Raw genomic sequence first — 18120 nt, 5'->3', positions numbered from 1 at the left:
ATGTGACTGCTCAAGGGCCAAGTTCTACAATGGCCATTATAAAGTATTCCTTCCCCAGTATTATCCTCCTTTATAATTCTCTTCTCTCTCTCTGCTTGTTTCTCTGCTAAGTTTGACATATTTCCACGTGTGTTTATGTGCATGTGTATGGGTATATGTACATTCAACCCTGTTTTGTACTTTTCAGATGAATTTCATCTGATGCCCACTTCCTCCACCCCATTCTTTGTGTTTGCACACTCTTATTTCTCTCAACAGAGAGAAGGTCCTCTTTGACTTTTGGAATATAGTATTTCAAGATATTCCACCATTTATAATAGAAGCTGCCAGGTCTTTGGTGATCCTGACTTGAACTATTCCTTTCTGGATGCCTACAGTATTTTTTATTTCTTGGATGTATGAGCTCTGGATTTTGACCTTGATATTCCTAAGACTTTTTCCTTTTAAGGTTCTTTTCAGGAGGTGATCAGTGAATTCTTTCTCTCTTTACGTCACACTCTGGTTCTAGTAGACCTGGGTGATTTTAATTTATGATTTTTTAAAACCGAGTCCAGGCTTTTTAACCATGATTTTCCATGAGTCCAATGATTTTTAAATTATTGTTCCTTGAACTGTTTTCCAGATTAGTAGTTTTCAATATCTTCTGATATCTTAGCTTTTTAAAATTTTATTACAATATTTCTTTCCATCTCATAGTCATTGATTTCTAATTGGTGTTACTAATTTTCAGAGTTCTTTTCTTTTTTGAGATTATGTCTCCTCTCTCTCTCAGACTGGAAGTTCAGTGGCCACTCATGGACTGAAGCTGATATTGATCATCACAGATTTAACCCACTATTTTTCTGACCCAGGCCAGTTTACCCCTCCTTAAGCAAACTAGTTGCCCTGTACTTTCAAGACTTACCATACTGTTGCCAGATTTAATGTGGATGCCTGAATCGCCTTAGTTCAGAACTCCCGTACTCAAGAGACCCTTAGCTCCCCAGCAGCAGAGACTACACCTCACCAGCTGAGCCTATTTCTTGAGATCTACCATTTTATCTTCTAGATTACTTATTCTCCCAGTTTTTCTTCTAAAGTTTTTATCTCATTTAAAAAAATATATTGTTTCATTTCTTCTAGGGACTCATAATTCTTGTGGAAAATTTATTTTTTTCCTCTGAGTCAGCTGTAGAATTACTTGTTCCTTTTTGGGAAATCTCCACATTTGCAACAATTTTTGCTACTGATCAGTGTTTCTCTGTTTAGTTTATCTCTCCAGTTTTAGTTCCTGAAATGGGCTTTAGCTAGAACCAGTCTCCAGCCCCCGTTCAGTTTTTGGGTAAAATGGTTAGCCGTACTTGGTTTTGCTCTGGGTCCCCTGGTTTCTTGTGCTGACCTTCATTTTTTCAAGAACAGATACCTTAACATAAGGGCAGGAGTTGAGATGGAGAAGACTGAGAGTCAGGTTTTGAACTCCTTGAGATAAAAGAAAATGTCTTGGGCCTAGTAGACACCAACTAATAAGATCTGGATTAGGTGATAAATTTGAATGAAGTGAACCTCAAAGGAAAAGAGACGGCTGAGTGATGGTGGCAAAAAGTGTATCTAGAAATGGCAGTGGAGAGCAACGCACCAGCATATAGGATAGTGAGGAAGGAGAGGGTTGGTATTACAGAAATTGCATCTAGTAATAGAGGAGAGTAGCTAAGGATTCTATGTCATGTTGAGAATTTGGGTCTATATGAGTTTGAGAATCAATCAATCTCAGTAAATATTTATTAAGCACCTCTTCACCTGATCAAACTACATCTTATTATTCAAAAAAAAAATTTGGGGGGGGCAATTAGGGTTAAGTGCCTTGCCCAGGGTCACACAGCTAGTGTCAAGTGTTTGCTCCGAGGCTGGATTTGAACTCAAGTCCTCCTGACTTCAGGGCTGGCGCTCTATCCATTGTACTACCTAGCTGCCCCCAAACTACATCTTATTATAAGGTTGCTTCCCTAGATCCCTCACGATATTTCTTTCACATCCTAACCCTAGGATGTTGGGGATCTCAGAAGAGGTAGTGACAGCAACATAAGGTGACCCATCAGGAAAAACAGGATGTCAGGCACTGTGCTAAGAGCTAGAGATACAAAAAAAGGCAAAAGACTGTCTCTACCTTCAAAAAGTTTATAATCTAATGAAATACGCTAACAAATATATATGAAACAAGCTACACATAAGTAAGAAAGGAGCCTGAAATAAAGACCCCTAAAATAAAAGTAAGTTTGTTAGCTATGGAATGGGAATTCTGAAACTGTAGGGTTTATATTAGGAAAAAGCCCTAAAATACAGTAATAAGTGAAAAGACATAAAAACTTAAACTCTGTGAAAGGTGGAAGCCCAAACATGGTGAGTTGTTTACCATCATAACTTGGATAATGAATTATAGTTTAGACACTGAGTCAAAACTTAAGATACTATGACCTATGAAAGCCAAAACAAGAATATTGTGACCCATATATGACTAGTACATGATCAACACACAAACTTATGTTTGGGCATAATACTGGCTTAACTCCTCCCAAGCTCCTTACTAAACAATAAACCAAAAATATCCACCAATCAGTAGTAATGCAATCTCTAGCTCCTCCTGCCTTTGTCGGTTTTCTATAATTACCACGGGGATTTTGCGGCTTCTTTGGCAGGGATCCACAGAACGATCTGGCTGCCACCCTAGACTGAAGATTGCCCTGTTTGTAAATATTCATAATGATTGATTAAACTACTATTTATAATCAATCTAGAGCTCTGTGGCCTCTTTCTTCGGTATAAAAAGAACACCTCATGGTCATGGGGGAGGTACAGGGTTCCCCCAACAGGGGAATTCCAGACCTTACAAAAAGGCACAGTGAAAGAGGTGGGCAAGGCTGGAGTAGAACACAGGAGTAGTGTGGAGGAAAGTGGGCATGAAAGACTAGGAAACTATAAGAATGGGACGATTTACTCTTAGGCAGTCAGGGAATCATTCTCACAGGGAGGAAAAAAATATCTCAGAAAGGGTAGAGAGACTCAATACTAATATATAAGACCAAGAACCATTCTTCAAAGCATGAGTGGTTAAATGATATCAACTCTCAACAATTTTCAGAAGAACTGCCAACTATTTTCAACCAAATTGGAAAATATGACAAAAGATGGAACAGTCAATATTGAGAGGGGATGCTGCAAGACATGCCCATTGATATACAGTTGATGAAATTGTAAATTGGCCCAAAACACAGGAATTATGCTAAAACAGAGACTGAAACATCCATACCATTTGATCCAGAGATCCTTTTAGCAGGCATATACCCCAAGGAAGTCAGTGAGAGAAACAAAAGTTCCACACACATCAAAATATTCGTAACAGCATCTGTTGTCATAGCGAAGAACTGAAAATGTTGTTTTCGTTGTTGCTGCCACTGTCGTTGCTGTTCATCCTTCATTTCCGAAGAGGACCAACGACATCACAGGGTGATGACTCACATATGAGTTGGATTTAAAATGAGACAGTGCTGCACAAAGTCCTCAGCCTCACTCTCTTCCAGAGTCATCAAAGTCAGCGACAAGACAAGAGGCCAGTGGATGAGCTTGGCATCTCCAACGTCTGATCAAGGTCTAAGTGCTCCACACAGCCTGCTTCAGCCGCCTTTATGATTTTGGGAACAAAATGTTCTCATCTGCCCATTTCACTGGGGGAAGTCTTCACATGCTTGCGGTAGACAACCCCTAACTCACTGATGGGTCTGAGGCCTGTTGATTACCTTCAACTTGGTTTAGCCCACCTGCTGAGGTGGTTTTACTGGGATGTGGCTGCTGCACCATGCTACAGTTTCTTGGAGCCATCAGTAAGAGTTGGGTGAGGCAAAGCGAACATCTTCCATTTGGGGAATGAGTAAACAAATTTTGGTGCAAAAATGTAATAGAATATTACTATGACATAAGACACGATGAGAAACAAAGGATAATGCAGGATTTTATACGAAAATGAATTCAAAGGAGCATGAAAAAACACATGAAGTGATGCAAAAGGAAGCAAGCAGTACCAAGAAAGCAATATATACTACACAATGACTACAATAATGCAAATGTAAAGAACAATAAAATAAAGGTAAACCCTATATAATTATAACGATCAAGCTTGACCTAGAGAAAAGTTGGAAAAAATAGTTCCTCCTTTTGCTGCAGAGTTTAGAGACTATAAAGGACAGAATATTGCATTCTCTTTTGGATATGAGACATGTATGGCTTTGTTTGGCTGAATTGCTCTTCTTTCTTAAAATCTGTTATAAGGAATGACTGAATATGGGGGCAGAAGGAAATATTAGAAAATTAATGCAATAAAAATGTTAAGTTTAAAAAAATATACCTTGTCAAAGAATGACTCTTACATTTTTTCATTTTCCAACTGGGTCACTTCTGGTGATGACACAGTTTTATTTGTTCATAATGTTTTCCCATTATCAGTAATTTGTTGCCACTTTGTTTATTTTTTATTTTAGATTATTTTTATTTTCTTATGTGGTTCTTAAGTCACTTTTCTCCCTCTTTGGCGATTTTTTTTTAAAGAAAATGTGTGATTCCCTTCAAATCTTTTACTCTGCCATCTTTACCAGAAAAAGTCCCTTTTTTAAAAGCCAAAATGAACATTGCAAATATTCAGAGTAGAACAGAGAAAGATTTAAAGCATGAACTGCTGGATGACAACCTATGGTTACATGCAGTTCTAACATTGAAGAACTACTACTGGGCCTCACTACCACTCCATTCTCCACTAAAGACTACGTCTGCTCTAGACCCAGGTATGTGGTTGAACTGTGGTTAGTCCTAGGGGAACCTACCCTCTAATGAAAGGGGTGTTAGGCTCCCTTTTTTTATTCACCCTCTTCACATAATAACCTCCTATCTTGGCACCCTGCAGAAAAATGTGCTTATAATTTAAACCATGGCTTGTATGTAGGGTTTCCCCAAAAGGGAAATGTATAATTAGTGTAACATGGAACAGGTAATTTGTGAAATGCTAAACATAAAGAATCATATTATGCATTAGCAGAACAACTTAAAACAGAATTCAGTAACATAACTATTGTTAAAATCTGCTGGGAGGCTGTTACTTTAAACCTCATCAAAATATAAAACAACTTGAAGGATTTCTAATTAGGCATTTTCCATTTCTCCTTGGTTCTACACTGCATGAACAACTTTTATATACCTGGAAAAAAATGTTCAGGCCTGGGCCAATTATCTCATTAGCGGCTGTTTTTCATAAGTGTGTTGCAATAGTTGCAAGGGACTCCTCCACGACCATTCAAAGTAGGAACCAAGACGTCTGATCCAAGAACTCACAAAGTCACCTCCAAGTCCTGTGAGCATCAGAACATCATACACAGTAACAACAGTATCATACAATGATCAACTGTGAATGGCTTAGCTAATGTCAACAATACAATGATCCAAGACAATTCCAAAGGATCCATGATGAAAAATGTTATCCACCTCCACAGAAAGAACTCATGGAATATGAAAGCAGACTGAAACATACTATTTTTCACTTTATTTTTTTCATGGGTTTTTTTTTTTGGAAGGGGGGGAAGTCTATGTTTTCTTTCACAACATTGCTAATATGGAAATATTTTGCACGATTGCAAATGTTTAACTCATATCAAATTGCTTGTCATCTCAGGAAGGAGGAAAGGGAGGGAGAAAATCTGGAACTCAAAATGTTAAAAAAAAAATGCTAAAAATTGTTTTTACATGTAATTAGAAAAAAATTATTCAAAAAATTTTGAAAATAAGTCTAGCTATCTAAGTATACAAACGAGCAAAAGGAAAGAAAATGCAACTAAGCTGAAACAAATAAAAGAGTAAATGATCTTCTGGAGCTATAACTCCTCTCATCAACAGATTGACCTTTAACTCCAAAAGATGTGTATATTGTCTTTATCATAGTAGTACCCACTACAGCTTTGTTTTCCTGATCTTTTATGACCATTTTCTTTTACTCTATGCATAAAATGGATTTCTTGCTGTTACTGTTGCCTTTGGTTTTGTTGTCGTAGTGATTGTTTTACTGTTTTTATTATTCTTACCTTTTTTTGGTTTATTGTTATTCACAGTGGTTAATTTCAAAAGTCTTTAGTATTATGACATAATATTTCATTACATTCACATAGCATAATTTATTCAGCCATTCCCCAATCACTGGATACCTCTTTCAGAATTCCTGTGATTGAGGGGAGGAAATCTCTCTCTCTCCCTTTCTCCCCTAACAGCAATGGTGACTACACATTTGTAACAGTGAGAATATGTGCTTGCTTATAGCATATGTCTGAAACTGGGCCTCGGGGCCCTAGATGCCTCTTCTGCTTTGTATTTCTTTCTCTGAGCGTAGGTGATCAAATACTGATCCCAAAACGAGTGCCTTGGTGGCAAACTCACACATTCATTTATTCAGTTTCACGAGAGTTTTTGGATGCTGGTTGTTCAGAACAAGGTGATCTCAATGGCAACTTTTCAGGAGAGCATATTATAAATGAAGACTAAGAAAGCCCAAACCCTATCCTGGCTTGCAGTAGATCTGGACTTGTGAGTTGTACAGCTGGTGCAGGTCAAAGGGGTAAAATATTTGTTTAAAAACCCCAAAAGTTTTCTGGTGTTCCTTATTTCTCAGTACAGTATAATAAGAGAAAAGGGTTTTATCATGTTTTAAATATTTGTCAGTGGGAGCTCATGAGTCTTTTCTGTTTTAGGCATTTCTTTTGTGGTGGAGAAAGTGGCTGCCCTATTGCTTAGCTGCTTTATACACTGAGTACCTTTCTAGAAGAGACTCTGTTCATTTCTTTTGGGGGCTGCTTTCAGAGACTTCCTTTCAAGGGTTCAGGTCTCATCACCCCCTCTGCACTTTCTTACTTTAGGTTCAATCTCTTAACTACTTAACCTCAATTTCCTCCCACATGACACCAAGAAGGTCGGGCTAGATGGCCTCTCAAGTTCCTACCAGCTCTCAGTCTATGATCCTGTGAAGACTTCTAAAGTTCCACATACTCTGAGTAATGCTCACGAAAAACCCCCCAACAGTTATTTCTCACCACCTTCTGAAATAATTTCACATCCAGTTTTTTTCACCAGTATAAAGAACACTAGATTTGGAATTAGGAGACCCACCTTCAAATCCTGGCTCTGCCACTCATCATCTGTGTGACTTCCTGAACTCATCTGCAAAAGGGAGGCGGGGAGGGAGAACTAGATAATTTCTAAGTTGTTACAACTATGAATCTTTGATCTTAACCATCTCTCCTCATGACTTATCAGTTCAGTTTTATTTGATGTCCACCATATAGAATGGTATATCAAACATCCTCTAGTAACGTGGTCTTTCCATGACTTAAAATGTAAAGCTGCAAAAAGATGGAAAAGCCCCCAATCTAGTCCTCATTTAACATAAGAAACAGAGTCCCAAGGAGACTGAGGGACTTGCTCAAGATACTGCAGGTGATGGACATCAGAAACAGGATGTTGTTTTGTATATAACATTCTCTAGATAATTCTTTTACCATATCTCTCTCTACATCTGTAGACAATTCTGGAAAACTATCAGAGAATATCTGAAACTGAAACTACCTGAAAAGATCACACACAGTTCACCTACAGCACCATCAACTTAACTCCATGGAACAAGATGCCCCTCTCAGGATAATCTCATCACCACTATAACTAACTCACTCAAGCCTTCATGGACAATTTTCCCCTTGGTTTGGCGACCTGGAAGATGGAGTATCCAACTCCTCCCAATGCCTTCCTAATCGAGGACACAAAGCACACTTTCAGATCACTACTAAATAAGATCACCCCACAATGAGTACTCCCCCTAGCGTCCTGTCCCCCATGCTTGCTGCCTCCTTTTGTGTGCTGTCTCCCCCACTTTAGATTTTAACCTCATTGTGGGCTATACGTGTTTCTTTTTTATTAATTATATACTAAGCTTAAAGCAGTGCCTCGAACTTAGCAGGCACTTGATAAATGTTTACTGTACTGAATCGGAGTGTAGTAGGGGGAGCCCTTTTACCTCATGACTCCAACAAATGAGTCGGAGGTGTTTCTGTTTCTCTACTGTTTCATTTGTTCTTCCTAGCTTCAAGTACTGGAGGTAATGTACTTTCCAGGAGTTCCAGCTAGCCAGCACAACAGGGAAGCCCTGAGAAGCCTGGGTACCTGGGACATAAGCCCAACAGAGCTTTGTACATGAAAACTTGGGACTCTGCTACTATAGAAACTGAGTAAAACTATAAGTCTAAATCCCTTCCTTTCCTTAGAGACTGAGGTAGTCCAGAGGGGAAAATTAAGCCCCATGCACTGGGTAGTTAAATTTGTATATTTGTGATTATACTTTTGAAATAAATATTTCTTTGTAAAAGCTAATCTGACTGTTAAGTGGCTAAAAGGAACTGGAGTGCAGGGTACCCATCCCTACAATTGAGGAAGCAACACAGATAGGGGCTGGAGCCAATGGTAGAGAGCCTAGACTCCTAAAGCCCCCTTAAGAAAAGCCCCCAGAGAATCCCAGAAGAATGAAATGCAACATACCTGGCTTTCAGGCAGTAAGGACCTAGGCAGTCAGTATGAATCAAAGGTATCATTACCACTTAACTGTTCAACCCAATGACATTTTAATCATTTTGCTTTACCCGTTTGTAGCTTTTGACTGTCAAGTATTTTCTCTTCTTTTGGATACTCTATCTTCCTTTTATCTTGTGTCACTATTCTCAGTTTTCTCAAGAGATGTGGTTCCTCAGTCTCCATTGCTATATCATCATTTATCTCTTGCTATTATATGGGTGTCCCAACGTTTTGTCTTCAAAGGTTCCCTGCTAGCAATCAGAACTTTCTATAATCTGGCTTTACCTAGCTTTCCAGTCTAATTTTATATTATTCCACAGTCACAAGCTATATTCCAGCCAAACTAGCTCTTCCCTAGAGATTCCATCTTCCACTTTAATGCCTTTAGTTCTTTATGTCTAAAAACACACTCCTTCTTTACCTCTTCCTCTGAGAATCTCTTGCCTTCTTTAAGGCTCAACTTAGTATTCTACGCAAAACCTTTCAGGATCTACCCGCTTCAAAGTACTCAATGTACTTGATGTTATCTGCCCCAAAGAATACAAATTACTCAAGGGCAGGAACTTTAATTTTTGTTTTGGAATCCCTAGCACCTAACACTGTACAAGATTATACAGGAGGCATTTAAATTCCTTCTTCTAATCATAACTTTTCATTCCACTCTTCCTCTGCTCTGTACATCCTAACTCTGTTCCTTGTCCTCATGGTGACCTCCAAGTTTTATACCCATCAGTTCTTTCCCAGGCCATCAAATCTATACTTCCCCATTTAGACCTTTCGGTCAATCAGTTCAACTCTGTACTGTATCCTTCTCTAGAATCCCTTGCCCCTATATCCTATCACTTATATTGCCCTGCCAAGCCTCAACCTTAGATTGCTCCCACAATCTGCTACATTTGTTCCTACTCACATATTGCTGAAAATTGGAAAAAATAATAAACTTGCTGGTGCTGATCAGGTCCACCAAATTTATATTACATAATCTCAAATGAACCCTCAATGTGGCACCTCTCTATTTACTGAATTCACTATCCCACTCATCATAGCAGTATTTCCAAAACTTTTCATCTTTCCTTAAACCTCCATGGTTCTCTCTCCTTACCTTCACACCTGAGAAACTTGCCCCGTATTTACTGAAAAAAAAACCCCAAGACCATTTGCTTGTTATTTTACTTATCTCACATCACTCAGTTGCCTTCTACTACCTCTGTCTTCACCCCATCTCACATGAAAATGTGACCCTTCTCAGTATAAAAGCAAAAAGCCTCTACCTGCATAAAGGCCATCCTATCCCATCTAGTCCAGCAGACTGCACCCTCCATTAACCTCATTCTCTCACCTCAATTTCTTGTCTGCTGCATACTTCCCTACTGCTTATGAAACATGTCCATGTCTCCCTTATCCTCACTTGACCCATCTATTCCAACTAGAAATGGTACTGTATCTCTTCTCTCTTCCATGATAACCCTTGAGGTTACCCTAAATAAATCCTAAAATCAGTGCCTCCACTTTTTTCTCATTCTCTTAACTCTGCTGTCTGGCTCCTGACCTCACTGCTAAACTAATACTACTCTCTCTAAAGTTACTAGTGATTTCTTAATTTTCAAATCTAAGGACCAAAAATTTTCTCAATTCTCAGCCTCCTTCACCTCTCTGCAGCCTTTGATACTGTCAATTACTCTCTTCTCTCTAGGTTTTCATGACATTGCTCTCTCCTGTTCCTACTTCTGACTATTCCTCAGTAGCCTTTGCTCAATTTTTTCCCAGGTTATATCCATTAACCATAGGTGTTCCCCAAGGTTTTGGCCTGGGGCACTGTTTCTCCCTCTTACAACTATTTCACATAGCGAGCTCATCAGCTTCTGAGGCTTCAACTATCATCTCTATGAAGATGATTCCCAGATAAATTTGTACAGCCCTAACTTCTCTTCTTACCTTCAGTTTTGCATCTCCAACTTAAACTGAGTATCTCATAAGACATCTTAAACTCATTGTGTCCAACACCCAATCTCTCTTCCCCTCCAAACAACTCCCCCCTCTTCCTAACTTCCCTATTAGTTTCAAAGATACCCCCAGCTTTCATTACTCAGACTTGCAACTTAGGCATCATCCTCAACTCTTCCCTCTCACCCCTTCCCCATATGCAATCACTTCCCAAGTCCTGCAGTTTCAATCTTCAGAACATCTCATATACATCTCATTCCCTCCTCCGACACTGCCACCACCCTAGAGGAGGCCCCCATGTCTTCAAGTCTTAACTACTACAATAGTCTGCTAGTTGGTCTCCCTGTCTCCTCAATCCAGTTCATCTTTCACTGAATTATTATATTGATCTTTCCAAAGTCATCCATCTGATAATTCTTCCCCCCCACCTTCAATAAATTACAGCGATTTGCTATTACCTCCAGGATCAAATATAAAATCAGGTTCAGTTTTTAAAGCCCTTTATTACCTGACTCTTCCTTTCCAGTCTTCTTACACTTTACTCTTTCATGTATTTGTGATCTAGTGACGCTTACCTTCTTGCTGTTCCTTAAACAAGACACTCCTAACCCCGGGAATTTTCAATGACTCTCCTGAGTGCCTGGAACTCTCCCCTCATCTCCACCTTCCACATTCCTTGAAGTCTCAGATAAAGACCCACTTTCTGCAAAAAGCTTTTCTTGCTCCTCAATCTTACTAGATTACTTTTGAGACTAATTTACCATGCCCAATGATTTTTATTATAAAAGCAAGAGCATGGCTAACCCACGAACAGGTTAATATAAGTGATTTCATTAGCTTTTTAAACCATTTTTTGTGCAAGACAGTTATTTTTTGCAGGGTAGGGAAAGCAGAAGTGTTTAAGTATTATGTGATTATAACTCTATTTGGAGAAATGAATTATCCAGATTTCTGGACCAATATCTGAGGATGTTAAAGGAAGACAAAACTTTGCTGAGTACCAAGATAGGAGAAAGTAGTAATACTGGTCCAAGTAACAAAAACTTTCATGGTAAAAACCCCAGTTTTTGATCTGTATTTAACATACTCATAAAATGACCAAAAAAAAAAATCTTGTCATTTAACATAAATGTAATGTCATACAGTAGAACTGTACTTAGACCAAGTTGGAATTGATGTTGTTACTTATAAAAGATTGGATAAACAAATTTAGAAGAGTAAATAAGTTTTAAGAAAACAAATTTTCTCTTAAATACAGATGCTCAAGCTCAAGTACTTCAAGGAGGCAGCTAGGTGGCACAATGGATACAGCACCGGCCCTGGAGTCAGAAGGACTGGAGTTCAAATCTGGCCTCAGACACATAACACTTACTAGCTGTGTGACCCTGAGCAAGTCACTTAACCCCATTAGATAGCCAAAAAAAAAAAAAAGGTGCTTTAAAATGGTACAAGGCATTTCAATACAATATCTGGAGTGAGGAAGGGGCAAGACAGCAACGTAAACGAAAAGAACAAAATTGAAATTGAACACTGCAAAATAATAAACAGAGATATGAGAAGATGCTCTCACACTTCTCTCCCAGAAGCCCTTCACTCCCCTAACCCCCACGCTCCTTTGCAGAAGTTGGGGTACACTGTGGCAGAATACTATGTATCATAACCCCAGACTTATGTGATAGACTGGCTGGGTCTGAAGAACTTTTTTTTCCTTCCTTATTTAAGGAATGGCTTATCAGAAGGGAGTAAGGAAAGGACATAGCAGGAAATATAGGGATAAAAAGATATCAATAACATTTTTTTTAAATCCCTACCTTGTTTCAATTCCCAGTTCTGCCAATGTCTGTGTCTGTGAAACATTGGGTAAGGTCATTTTCCCTCTTCGGACCTCAATTTATCCATCTATAAAAAAAGAGGAATGCACTAGATCCCTTCCTAGGTCCCTCTTTCAGTTCTAGATCTTGATTCTATGCCATATTCATTAAATATGGTTCCATTTTTAAAGCTCAATATGTACTTGAAGACACTTAAAAATTATTCAGTATTTGTAAATACAGACTTCTTACTTATTCAGGTTGGTGTTCTCTCTCACTAATTACATTGGGTTTTATATTTTCCCATCATGAATTGGTTCACTGCGTTTACCATCACTTGAAGTATCTGCCCAATTTACCAAAGGACATAACTTCATGTAGTAGCCTTTGTGTCAAAATAAAATTTATTATTCAACAAGCAAAATAAAAAAAACTAGTTTTTTTAAATAACATCTTTAATTAAAGTTTTTGCAAAGGCAAAATATTAAACTTAAAATAGGTCTTAGTACATCAAAATACTAAGTTCTCTAATTGTATTCCAAGCATGGCCTTTGAAACATAATATCCTGTATATCACAGAAGAGCAACCTTGATCTGTAATTGTACAGAATGACTTTTACAAACATAATAAATATATTTACCCCCGTACACATAATAGTATGTACAACAGCAGTTGACAATTGTAGCTTAGAACAGCAAAAAAAAGGGTATTAGCCCCTCCCCCCACCAAAAAAATATTGTAGTCCATGGGTACCTTGATACACACTGGACTATAGGTGTAAATAACCCAAAATAGTTCCTCCCATAAAAAGTTCCTTTTGTTCTTCATAATAGGCATAAGCCAAAATAATTTTTTAAAACCCACAGTAATTGACTGAAAGTAAATGAAAACAACCTTATATAAAAATGAACATAAATTTAAATATCACTTCCCTAGCATAATAGTGAGATAAGAATCAAAAATTCTGTGTGTGTGAATCCTATACTTAACCAATGAATTTGGAAATCTGAAACAGGTTAATTTGAAATTGGTGCAGGTGATGAGGGGCTTCTGCCAAAAAAATTAAAATGCCAATAAAAAGGGTCAATTAACATTGCACAACAACTTTTAAACAACAACGAAAAAAATTCAGTGTGAAATCTGCAAATAAAGGAATTTATTTCAAGTGGAAGAAATTGCTAATTTTTAAAAAGGGAACTCCTATGGGAACCTATTTGTCTGTTTTCCTGTATTGGGATTATGAGTATTTCCCCTATGGAAGTGGTTTATGGTGACATTATTGCTATTGGGTATTCATGAAATACTTTCAACAGAGTGGAATCTACATCCCCTCCAACTCCCAAAAAAGGCCAAAAAAAAAAAAAAAGGAAAAAAGAAAAGGCCAAACCTTGATTTTTCATTTTACACTCTAGCAAAGGAAAACATGTACACATCATGTTTTCATACTGTTTTCTAAGAACAATGAATATTAGAAATATGCTCCTCAAAAAACACACTGTAAAATCACCATGTACTTTTGAAATCATGATGTATTGCTTAGAAGACTATGTCAATGTGGCCTACGATTTCAATGCAAGGGACAACATGGATGTAACATTAGGATGAAATTTAATTACTTAGCAATAACAAAAATTGAACATTAAAAATATAACAGTCCAATATAAAGTTCCTTATATGTCTATTCCCCTCAATAGCAGACATTTTACTTATTTGATTTTAGAAATTAATTGCACATTAAGAGTTTTTAAAGATACATTTGGAACTCCGCAAAAATTAAACGTGCTCTCAGGAATTCAAGTGGCCTGGCTTATTCAAATGACCACCAACCAAGAATCTGTATACTGAAAGGCACAAATTTTTATACTTTATCCAGTTGCTATGCAAATGTCCATTAGAGCTGATGATTAATGTTAAAAGATATTTCCCCATTTTTTCAAGTTAAAAGGTGCTGTTACCATCTGTGCAAATCTAAACTTAACGCTTTTGAAACCTCTTGTCTCTGTAATATTAATACTGAACTATTTCTTCTACTTCAAATAAACAAGTTATATTAATTTTAAAACTCAAAGTGGGAACTCCTTGTCCTCTTCAAAGGAATGACAATTTCTATGGAACCTAATGAAATGGTCTGTTCAATTACAATGTTTAAAACCATGATTAAAATTCAAGTACGATAAAAGGTAAGCAAGCTACATTCTTACAGCAAATTGCTACAAAATAAAATTGAAAAGTCTGATTTAAAAGGAACACTTGAAGTAGCAATATGTAAGAGCACAATTTGGTAAGTCATTTTGTTTGACTGGCTTTCAAAAAACTTCACAGGTAATTAAAACAAAATCCCTCATTTGCCAAGCATGTCATAATTAATATGTAAGACACAGGTGCAAATACAAATGGTTATTAACCTGCTTCAAAATAATCCAAAAATTACTCTGAAAGCAGTAGTTATTCATATCACAAAATACAGTATAGTGACAGGCCAGTTTATAATGCTGTTAATATGAACAAAAAAGATATCTGTCTACCACAGAGGACCCAAGACATAAAAGAGAATAAGTATATTGTAATGTGGGTTCCAGTAGTTAAAAAAAAAAAGGAACCCCCCCCCAAAAAACTGCTAAGTAGCTAAAAGGTTTCATTTGTTCAATTGTGTGCAGCATTGCTAAACTTTTCCAGATAGATGACTGATTTCTTTTTTGGGTAAACAAACCTATTTGGCAGCTTTACTACCTGACGTTTAAAAAAAAGTTAGGGTAACAACTAGTCTGGTTCCCCTACCCACCCCAGCATATAAATGACCTCCAAAAAAAAATCACATGTGCTTTTAGCATAGTGGTAATTAAAAACAAACTTTTTTTATAAAAAAAGACTTAGATTATATCCTAAAATTAAGAAAGATCAAAATAAAAATCATACTTAAAATCTTTACATCAAAACAGCACTTAATTATTATTGTGACTGGAAAACAACTTTATAATTATAGAGGTTTACAACATATAAGCAAGGACAAGAGGGGCAGTAATTTGATTAGGCTCTCTGGTGAGTAGACAATTTTAGAGATCTAAGTGGTGTAAAAAACCCATATAATGGCTCATCACAGTTTTCTTCCTTGCAATGAATTTTAAGGTTTTCATGTAAGCTACTGCTGCAAATATACTGAGAGGCAAGTAAAAGGAAGGCTAAGATGGGAGAGGAAAAAGAAAAGCAGTTAATAAATATACAAGAGATTAAATACACTTGAAATTTGTTAACCAAAACCATGACAAAATTTTAATTATCCAAAAGGAACAGAGACCAAGACAATGTCCTTTCAGTTTGGTAATGATATCAACTGATCCTCTCCTAAATAGCTGACATAGTAAACATTACAGCACTTCAGCTACATTGTTCTTGAGTCTCTGGTGGGACACTGAATTGTGACTGCTAATCTAACCCCAAACCCCACTGCCTTCCTTCCTGCTGAACAAACGGGAGTGGTTGTTAACATTGCCCGTCACCTGGTTTTAAAAGTAGGGCCATCATGTAAACAAGAAGGACATTCACACTTAAGCAAAAAAAGGTTTTACCTAAAAGTCACTTGTCAAAAAAACTTATTTGTTACCTCAACTTTGACAATCAGATTTTTATCAAATTTTGCTATTCTTTCCCAATAACCACAAGAATCTTTTTTATAGTAACTAAGCTGTTTAATAAAATCAGTGTCCTCATCCTCAACTATAATAAATGCACTGGATATCTAAAAGCTTGGAGATTAAGTTCACCAAGACAAATTTCAGCCTAATTATAGGAATAAATCAATGTATTTGCACATGTATATACAACTTCAATCAGATGGTACCCTTTGAAGTAAAACTATTCCTGAGGTGCCAATTTGGCTTTAAAAGGGGAAAAAGGATGAGGAAAGGGAGATAGGCCCTCCCTAAGGAAATTAAACTTACCACTACTGTTTCCTCTCAATTCCTGTGAAATGTTTTTGAATTATACTGAACAGATTTTAAAAACTTAATTTTAAGAGGATGTACCCATATGAAATTTTAGGTCAAATAAAGATGTGGTCTCCAAAAAGTAACCTAATTGGGAAGCAATGTGGTATAACAGCAAGAGTGAGTCCAAATCCAGCCAAGGACCTGGTTTCAAATTCCAGCATCTATAAAATAAGGTTCTGACCTCTAACATTCCTTCTAGCTCTAAGTGTATGATCCTATGAATATTATCACTGATTAAATTCTTTTCTCTATTAATCAGATGCTGAGAAAAGGAATGGGTAGGGATATAGAAGGAATATCATTGAGGGAGAATGGCAAGTAAAATTACTTAAGACCTATCAAATAGAATTTTAAATCTCTTCCTTATACAAGAGAATTTTAATTCAACACCATAATTCTTTCCCTTTTGTAAAAAGCCCCCACACAAATTTAATCAATATAATGACCACACACACACACAAAGTTCCAGATCATTCTATCAAAAGGGAAGAGTTCCTTCAATTTGTTCCGAGAAACATTTTCTGATTTAACAAGTTAGAGGGAGAAAGATGGCAACAAAGCCTTACATGCTAATTTGGCTGTAGGTACCTGTATGTTGAAGTGATAATTATGATGTTCCTAACAAAAATTCAGCTCCCAACAACGCCAGGTGCTACAGTTCCATGGCTTGCCAGTCTGAAGTAGTGTCTACGTTGTCATGGTCAATCTTTGTTCCAGTAGCTTTGCTTCTACCATACTTTTCTGACATGCAGAAGTAAATTTTGGTTGAAGTATATGTCCTAAGTTTTCAACCAGTCCAGCTTTAAGAATCTTTTTCTTATTTTTTTTTAAATTTTTTTTTTTTAAAAAGGAAATTCTTCACCATTCAGCATCTCCAATGGCTTTGGAAAATACATAATCTCTTCCATTAAGATTCATAATGCCATCTTTGAGGTGAAACTTCCACTTGTTTTTACTTCTGTGGATCTAAACAAACAAACAAAAAGGGTAAGACAAAAATAAAGGTACAAAGAAATGATGAAAGAATTTTTTTAATTGAGAAATAAGACACTGTATTCCATTTAAAAAGTAAATCATAGAGGGACAGCTAGGTTGCACAGTAGATAGACCTCCAGCCTTGGAGTCAGGAGGACCTGAGTCCAAATCTGGCCTCAGACACTTGCCACTTGCTAGCTGTGTGACCTGGGCAAGATACTTAATCCCAATTGCCCCACCAAAAAAGTAAATCATGATTAATGTAATGAATAACCTAGATCCCCACAGAACTGGTAATAAATACCTCTCCTGTCTTTTCAGTGTGTGTGTTTTTTTTTGGGGGGGAGGGCAGGGAGTGTAGAGAAGAGGATGAGCTATACATATGGAATTAAGTATATGCTGTCAAACATGGCCACTGTGTCTAGTTGGTTTTTGCTTAATGCCTTTATTTTTTAAAATAAGAAAGGGTTCAAAATGAGGGTGAAAGGGTTCTGACTATAATTATTTTTACCAGATGATAAGAACAGAAAATAAAAGAAGCAAATCTAAAATCAAACCATTCTGACTACTATAAGAATTTTAATGGAGTGTAAATTTTAAAAATTAAACCAAATAGATCTTTACCATCTATGTTGAATCTGTTTCTCACCATACATAACCTAGGAGCCACAATAAATACAAGTAACATTTCATTACTTTAAAGTTTACAACATGCTTTCTTTACAACAATCCTATGAGGCACTATAATCCTTATTTAAAAAAATGTAAACAGAAGCTCAGA

At 36.9% G+C, this 18120-nt stretch overlaps 1 protein-coding gene across 5 annotated transcripts in view; it reads right to left on the bottom strand.

Moving 5' to 3' along the window:
- GTF2A1 (general transcription factor IIA subunit 1) overlaps positions 1-18120 on the bottom strand; it is a 138472-nt gene that overhangs the window by 76768 nt on the left and 43584 nt on the right. For 3 of the 5 annotated variants that reach the window (XM_020976321.2, XM_020976320.2, XM_020976322.2), the window contains exon 9: positions 13970-17330. In XM_020976321.2, the coding sequence (XP_020831980.1) occupies positions 17223-17330 (108 nt within the window). In that variant the 3' untranslated portion in view covers positions 13970-17222. Of the gene's footprint in view, positions 1-12377; positions 12466-13969; positions 17331-18120 lie in introns of those variants that run through there. The other 2 variants (XR_013485430.1, XR_013485431.1) reach the window with 1 other exon arrangement.

This window comes from Phascolarctos cinereus, unplaced genomic scaffold (genome assembly GCF_003287225.1).
Source record: "Phascolarctos cinereus isolate Bilbo 61053 unplaced genomic scaffold, phaCin_HiC Scaffold_3;HRSCAF=262, whole genome shotgun sequence".
NCBI classification, from domain to species: Eukaryota; Metazoa; Chordata; class Mammalia; order Diprotodontia; family Phascolarctidae; genus Phascolarctos; species Phascolarctos cinereus.
This window is presented reverse-complemented; position numbering and strand designations above follow the sequence as displayed.